Here is an 8,277-nt window from a genome sequence, read left to right as displayed (position 1 = left end):
TTTCAGCTGTCAGTGGCTGATGCTGGACACAGCTGTAGAGACTTCTGTCAAACTTTGTAGCAGTGGCATAATTATAGGGGCTAATTGTCAGGCTAAGTGTGAAGTGCCTTCCAAAAAGACTGCAGTGCCCTCCCCATCCCCCCACCTCCAGTTCTTCTAAGTGAAGATAACACAGTTCGAACTTTGAAAACTATCCTTTTATCAACTGACCATTAGAGAATGTCTACCAAGCATCCAGAAAAACAATGACTTGGTCGCTGCCCTCAAAGAACCCACCTACAGCCTAATAGCAAATACCAAATATTTTCTGCCTTATATCGTTTCATTTAATTCCCACAACCCTGAGGTAGGTATGGTTATTATCCCCATCCTACAGGAGAAGAAACTAAAGATAAGGGAGTAAATATTCTGCTCCAAATCACACAGCCAACAAGTGCCAGAGTCAGGGCTTTAACCTGGAATCTCTAAATCCTCGGGTATTGATGGGCACCACTCAGACCAGGGATCCCAAACCTTAAACTTGCTGTTCCAGTTTTTCTTATCAAACGAAGCGCCCCTCATTTCACCGACATCATTGACTTTTAGTTCTCCGCTGATCCAGGATGAAAAGCCTGGTACCTCGTGGTCAGGAACGCGCTGTCAGCGGTGCCTGTGCCCCCAGCTGGGCAGAGGGACCAGTGCGCATGCCTGGGCTGGGGAGCGCCGAACCCCTGGGGTCTGCGAGCGAAACCTGCAGCAATTCCCTCAGCACCTCGCACCGGGACCCCTCAGAGGCTTGCCCCCAAACGCCCAAGTCAGCACCCGCTGCTCAGGCCAGAAACCCACGAAGCACCGCCGGCAGTCAGGTCCCGGGCCCGCCTCCAGCTGCGAGGCCCCGGCGGGCGCTAAATGAAGGGCAGATGAGAAAGCAGCCCGGGGGGATCGAGGCGCCGTAGGCCGCGTAGCCGGGCGAGGGCGCAATGCGCGGCCGCGACGTGCGCAACGGGCTGGTTAGCGGCGTCTCGGGTGGACGCGGCTCCAGCCGAACGCCGCCCGGACGGCCGCGTGCAGACCCGAGGCCCGGGCCCCTGCCTCTGGCTGCCGGCCCGCACTCCGCGTTCACCGCGCGCTCGGGCTCAAGCCCGCCTCTCGGCCGCTTTCGCTTTCGCTTTCGCTTTCCTGCCGAGAGTGTTGAGGAAAATGAAAGTGGCGGTGTCCAACAGCCGGCGTATCAGCCGTCGAGGCGAGGGGCGCAGGGTGCGGGGCGGTGGGCCTGGGGCTGGCGAGTTGGGGCCGCAGCCCGCGCCCGGCGAGGTAAGCGCACCCCTTTCCTGGTCGCCTCGCGGGCTCCTCCTTGCGGACCGCGCGGGCGGGACGCCAGGCGGACGTTGGGCGAGGGCCGGCGTGGCCGGGGGTTCCTGCGGTGGGGCTGGGAGGGCCTGAGATGCGGTACCGCTGGGCTCTTGTGGCTCTGATTCTCCAGGCAGGGCTGGAAGCCCAGGGCGGGGTGGCGGGGGGCTCGGACAAACGCGCCAAAGATCTGGCTGCCTGGGGTCGAGGTGGGGAGGGGGCTAGCCAGGCCACCGCTCCCAGCACACGTTTTCTTTTTGTAGAAGGCCCCCCAAATCCCCCCGCCCCCCGCCTCCACCGAGTTTCTGTAAAAATCAAAGTGGGAGGATGTATGTAAAATGCTGAGCAGAGTGTCTCACCTGAGCCCAGCAGGGAGGAATTCATAATTTACGCCTTCTTACCTATATCAAACTCCTCTGCTTGGGCACGCAGCCCCATACCTGGCTTGTTTGGCTACGTTTTTCAGATCTGGTGTACTTGGGCGCACCTGGGGTGCCTTTCAGGTGTTCCCTGAGCTGGCAAGCTTGCAGCTCATCTCTCTTGGTCGTAGGCATGGAGAGTACCTAGGCCAGGATGCCGCTTCCTCCCCAGGGCTCTGCCCAGTTGAAGACTGGCTGACTCTGCAGGGGCCCCAACCTCAGGGCTGGCAGAAATGGTCAGGGGTGGATGCACTCGGGGACTCAGTCCATCCCAGACAGCACACTTTCTGTCCACTCTGTCCACCAGCAGAAGGGTGAAAGATGAATGCCCAGGTCTTTGCCCTTGGTCATGCCAGCTCAAAATTGGGCTCCACCTCAAGGCTATGGAGACAGCCCCTGCCCTCGCGTGTCGCGCATTCCCTGGCAAGAGAAAATATATATGCAGGGTGCCCACAAGACCAGTTGTGTAGATGGGAGAAGACCCTAAGTGTTAGGAGTAAAGTGACTAAATCTGCAGGCACTTGACTTACATTTGAGTGATGACGGGTTTTGTAGGCAATACCAAGAACACCCCCCTTTTACTCAACTTTTGTCTCAGCCTAATCACATGGATCTGATCATAAGGCCCATTACTGAAAGAACACTTGAACAACCTTAACTTTGAAAACAGCCTTGACAAAAGATTAAGGTCCTAATTTTTAAAACAGGAGTTCCCCCTCTGTAACCTCTTCAGGGTGGTGGTGAGTATTTATTGCTTTTAGAAAATACCACCTTTATCATGAGCCAGAAAATCAGATTCTTTGATTTTGTGATGTACTTTCAATGAGCTATTCCTTTTCTTTGGAATTCATTAATGTCTCTTCTCTCTTCTGTTAATTAAATTTAAGCTGTAATGTATGGTTCTCTCTCTTTCCTCTCTTCTGTCTGCGGGCGGAGAGGGAGAGGGTTGTAGTAGACACCATCCACAGCATTTTCACCACCCCAGCTTCTTGCTTCCATGTTCCTGAAAACCGAATGAATCCGCTAAAGACCGAGCAAGCCTTCCCTACTACCTTCTTTTCTCGTGGCTTTATTATTCATTGGTTTAGCCACCAGCATGTGATGTACTTTATTACATTTTTCACAAGAAAATAATGCATGGGATTTTATTTTCCTTAGTATCTCAGGCCTTCAGAATTGAATTACTCATACTCTTCAGTCATGGCATACTATAACCCTTGGTCCATTTAGAGTCTGTCATTTTGTTTTATTTCGTTATTTCCTCCTTTTATCCTCCATTTCTCAATATGCTCCTTCCCATGCACGCACACTTAGGCGGCCATGGTGGCATATTTGTTTGTTCTTACAAACTACCTTTCCTAATATCTTCTCAGAAAATGTGTATCTTTGAAATGTATGTCATGTTTTGCTTTTGTTGTACTTATCTAAATAAATACTGCTGTGCTATAAATCTCATACTGTTTCTTTGTTTCCCTCAGCATTATGTTTTTAAGTCGAACCATATTGATATATGTAAGTCTGAATCCTGGCTGTTGCATAATTTTCTATCAAGAGTGTACACCACAAGTACTTAACTAGTCCCCTGAAAATAGACATTAAGTGGACTCCAACTCCTTGCTTCCACAAAGAGTGCTGCACCAGATATCCTTTCCAGTGTCTCCGTGTGTTCTCCGGCAAGAATTTCTCTTAGATAGATCCATAGATAGGTATGAGATTGCTAATTCTGGGATACTTGTATGATGTCTTTTACTAAAAACTGCTACTTTGTGCTGCAGAATGGCTTCATCAGTTTCCTCCTACCAGGAGTCCATGAAGAGTCCCTTTTCCAACATCTGCCAGCACTTATTATTATCTAATTTACTAATTTTTTGTCAAACTAGTAGGTTAAAGCAGTACTCCATTTCTGTTTTAATTGAGCATCTCATCATGTTGTTTTGCCATTTGTGAATTGCCTATTTGTCTCATTACTCTTCTTCTAGGTTTCTGATATTTTCTATCTGGTTTTCATTTTGATCCTTAAATATTGGTATGCTCACTAAAATGTTAATCCTTCGTGAAATGTCAGTGTTGTAAATCTTCCCCTAGTCTGGTCTCCTATCTGTTAGCTTCATTTATGGTCTCCTTGTTATTATTATTAACAACTTTATTAAGATATAATTTACATACCATAAAATTCACCCATTAAAAGGATACAATTCAGTGGTTTGTGATATATTTAGAGGGTGTAACCATCACCATAATCTAATTTTAGAACATTTTTATTACTCCATTAGCAGTCATTCTCCAGTATCCCTTAATATTCCCCTCCCCAGCCCTAGGCAAGCACTAATCTACTTTCTGTCTCTATATACTTGCCTATTTCTGGACATTTCATATAAATGGGATTGTAACAGCATGTGGTTTGTTGTGACTGGCTTCATACACTTAGCATAGTGTTTTGGAGGTTTAGCCACACTACAGCATGTATCAGTAGTTTGTTCCTTTTTTTTTTTTTTTTTTAATTTTTGCCTGCATTGGGTCTTCGTTGCTGCACGCGGGCTTTCTCTAGTTGTGGCGAGTGGGGCCTACTCTTCGTTGCGGTGTGCAGGCTTCTCATTGTGGTGGCTTCTCGTTGCAGAGCACAGGCTCTAGGCACACGGGCTTCAGTAGTTGTAGCACGCAGGCTCAGTAGTTATGGCTCCTGGGCTCTAGAGCATAGGCTTAGTAGTTGTGGTGCACGGGCTTAGTTGCTCCATGGCATGTGGCATCTTCCCGGACCAAGGCTCGAACCCATGTCCCCTGCATTGGCAGGCGGATTCTTAACCACTGCACCACCAGGGAAGCCCCAGTTTGTTCCTTTTTATTGCCCAGTATATTCCATCATGTGGATATACTGCATTTTGTTTATCCATTCATCAGTTGAGGGACACTTTAGATTGTTTCTGCTTTTTGGCTATTACTAATAATGCTTCTATGAACATTCATGTACAAATTTTTGTGTAAACATATATTTTCACGTCTCTTAGGTATATACCTAGAAGTGGAATTGCTGGATCATATGGTGTGTCTATGTTTAAACTTCCAAAGTAGCTGCAACATTTTACAGTCCTACTAGCAGTGCATGAGTGTTTCAATTTGTCTACATCCTCACCAACACTTGTCTATATTTTGATTACAGCCATCCTAGCAGGTGTAAATTTCTAGCTCACTGTGGTTTTAATTTGCACTTTCCAGATGGTTAATGATATTGAGCATCTTTTATGCTTATTAGCCATTTGTATATCTAATATGCTTATTAGACATTTGTATAACTTCTTTGGAATAATGTCTATTCAGATCTATTTGGAAAATTTGATTGTCTTTTGTTATTGAGTTGTGTTATTTATATATTCTTTTTTTTTTCCTATGACATCTTCCGGAATCATCAAGGTGTCTTTGTCCCCATTCCTTCCTTCCTTCATTTCATTTAGTGACTTGGAATTATATATCCTATTAGGAGCCCTCATTAAGTTCTAAGCATAGGTAAACATATTTTCCTATAAATGCTAAAAATTAATCAGAATGTTCAACTTCATTTCAAACATAAGGAACTTTTTAGCATGTTTTTAATTCTCCTCTCCCACAGGCACATACACACATGTCTGCCTAAGAATTATTGAAATAATCTGGAAGCTTCCTATTGTTATTAACTCTTCATGCTTCAAAATACACTTTTATTTTTCTATTTTAGAAGTCTTAACAATTGCATTAATCTGTAACGTATTTGTGCAGTTGCTCATTGCACCAAGATAGGAAGGCTTAAACACATGTTTATTTTAGAGTTTTCATTGACTTACTGAAAATTTTTAGTGATTTGTGTCTCAGGAGTAATGCCTCTCTGGGTCTCTTATTTCTCAAAAGTATTCTTTGGAATCCATGCTATTCTGATCCTCATTTGACCTTTGCCAGCACAAAAGCATTCTAAAATATTTGCAAATGCTAAAGTCACTTCCTCATGTTTTACTGAGTTTACTTTAGCTTGGTTAAACCAAGTGCAATATCAGTTTGTGTAAATTTACCACTAGCTGAAGGTTCATATAATTGCCCTCCCCAGGGTCAGAAACTGGCTGGAGGAGTATGAAAATAGCTTTGAAAATTCAGCTGCTTAATATCTTACCCTAAAAAGCTTAACATTTTAACATTTTTGTTTATAACAGTATCTGAGGATGAAGTAAAGTGGGCACTCTCATAGTAAAACTATGGTAAAACTAACTTGGATGGAGTTTATCAAAACCTTTTTAAAGTGTCCATACATTTTATCCCAGTAATTCTACTTTCAGCATGTATCCTAAAACATGTTTGCCTTTGGGCTTATTTCAGGTGGTGCAGGGTAATTCTAGGTGGGATACATTTGCAGCAGCATCTAACACTGACTCTCATGGTAAGAAAGTTATTCCTCTGGTCAATTCCTCTCCAATCTTCTGATCAAGGGAAGGAGAAAAATCTCAGCTTGGTGCTAGTATGTCTTTAACACCTTGTTAAGCCTTCCTAATCTCCCACTTGATATAAAAGGATGAGCAAAGGGATAGCAATATCAACTGTATTTTCATGACACTGTTGTGTTTTCCATTGTATTTATTTATTGTGACTGCCTTCATTTATGACATTTGATGCTGGTTTTCCATTTACAATAGTAAATAAGGTTTGCTTTTAAAACACCTTTATTTAAGGGCAAAAATGAGTTGATTTAAAGAGAAATGTTAAGTACAGTACAGATGACATTTAATTATGGCAAAATCATAATGTTGATGTATGGATGACTGAAAGGTGTGAAACACAACCCTAAGAAATAATCTGAGCTTCAGACACAGATTTTAAATGGGGAGGTGTTCTTATATATGGGGCTGTTCCTCCCAGTGTGACTTCCGTTATCATAAAGTTAGAAACCACTCCGTTGTCTACCAATAAGGGATTAGTTAAGTGATTTTGATACCATGGGAAATAGTGATAGAATAGTGCCAACTATTAAAGTATATCTAATGACATGGAAAAATTATATACTGTTAGGTAAAACAAAGCTGGTTGCAAAAGAAAAATATACACAGTATCCTAATGTTGTTAAAAAGAAAGTGTGTATGTGTGTATGCCTGTGTGTGTGTTTGTGTGTGAAAAATTGGAAGAAGTATTTACAGATAAGTTATCTCTGGACTGTTGGGAGTACAGGAAATTTTTGTGTTTTCCACTAATAAACATATGTCACTTTTGTCAACAGAAAAACAATTTAAACATATAACTATTTTTAAATTAACGTGTCCTAACCTTAACAGGACTGCCTGGTATTTTGCCATCTGCAGGCATTCCTGGGTCCTTATATACTCCTAGAATCCAGTTAGGTCCCTGTGGCCTCCTGCAAAGCCATGGGAGGATGACAAGACTTTCTTGTCACCCTTCAGTATCCTCCAAGGTACTTGTCTTGGTGGGTATATATTTATACTTTTGGAGTAAAATAGAATATATCTAAACTTCTTTGAAATAATTTTTATTCCCTCTTCTTCTCAATAGCCCTTTTAGGCTGGACCAAATTAGGATCCCACTTTTTCAGCAGGTCTGAATCATTAAATAGCAATGGAGGAAACGCTGAGAGAGGTTCTCCTAGTTTCTCCTTTATTATCTTTCTTTAACTTCTGCATTATGCTACTGACCATGAAATTTCTACATGTTACATATAGTCATGGTTCTGTTTCACCTGGGTTGAAGATAGGTATATTTAAATTTAGACGCCTCCTTTCCAGGATTACAAAATCTCCCTTAGGAAGAAAAAAAAGTTCACTGCAAGGCCTAACGCTTGGCAGAAACAATTGCTACTTTTTTCCTAGTAGGAATTCTGAGAGTGTTAGTTCTTAGAGCGTGTTCCTGGAAATCCCTGGACTCCTTTGTGGGAAAGGGGTTGGCAGGTCCCTGTTAAGTGAGCAAATGGTGTCTCTATTTGGAGGTGGTCTTACAGCCCTAGTGCAAGCTTCCTCCTTCTACAAAGGGTGGTAGACACTGCCCAGGGTGAGCCAGGCAGGTCCTGAGCCTAAAGAAGGCCTGCTGCTGCATTCCAATAATGTATGGAACTTGACTGGCCGACTCCTCCCCTCCTGGGGTCCTTCAGCTCCTCTCCACCTCACTGCCACCGCTGTGGTTCAAGCTCTCACATCTCTTGTCTGGATGACACAGTGACCTCCAGCTGGTTCCTGCCTCCCCTTCCCATAACCTCTAGCCTTTGTTTTACAAAAACCAGCATGTATTAGTCTCCTGTTTTTGCTGTAACAAACGAACACAAAATTAGTAGCTTGAAACAATCCAAATTTATTATTTTACAGTTCTGAAGGTTTCAGAAGGGCTCTTTTCCTTCTGAAGACTGGAGGAGAATCATTTTGTTGACTTTTCCAGCTTCTGGAGGCTTCCTGCATTCCTTGGCTCATGGACCCTTCCTCCACCTTTAAAACTAACAAGTCTTTCTCACACTGCATCACTCTGACACTCATCTGTAGTTGAATCTCTCTTTGTGTCCCTCTTATAAGGACAC

The 8,277-nt window shown here is 43.7% G+C and overlaps 1 protein-coding gene across 7 annotated transcripts in view; it reads left to right on the top strand.

Moving 5' to 3' along the window:
- Positions 1-959: 959 nt before the first annotated feature.
- The window catches only part of LOC309657628 (uncharacterized protein), a 107,310-nt gene continuing 99,992 nt past the window's right edge, over positions 960-8,277 (top strand). For 5 of the 7 annotated variants that reach the window (XM_082455370.1, XM_082455371.1, XM_082455373.1 and 2 more), the window contains exon 1: positions 1,169-1,293. In XM_082455370.1, coding sequence (XP_082311496.1) covers positions 1,180-1,293 — 114 coding nt within the window. In that variant the 5' untranslated portion in view covers positions 1,169-1,179. Of the gene's footprint in view, positions 1,294-8,277 lie in introns of all 7 variants that reach the window. The other 2 variants (XR_014261866.1, XR_014261867.1) reach the window with 1 other exon arrangement.

This window comes from Balaenoptera physalus (genome assembly GCF_965194825.1).
Source record: "Balaenoptera physalus genome assembly, chromosome: 3".
In the NCBI taxonomy this organism is placed as follows: Eukaryota; Metazoa; Chordata; class Mammalia; order Artiodactyla; family Balaenopteridae; genus Balaenoptera; species Balaenoptera physalus.
This window is presented reverse-complemented; position numbering and strand designations above follow the sequence as displayed.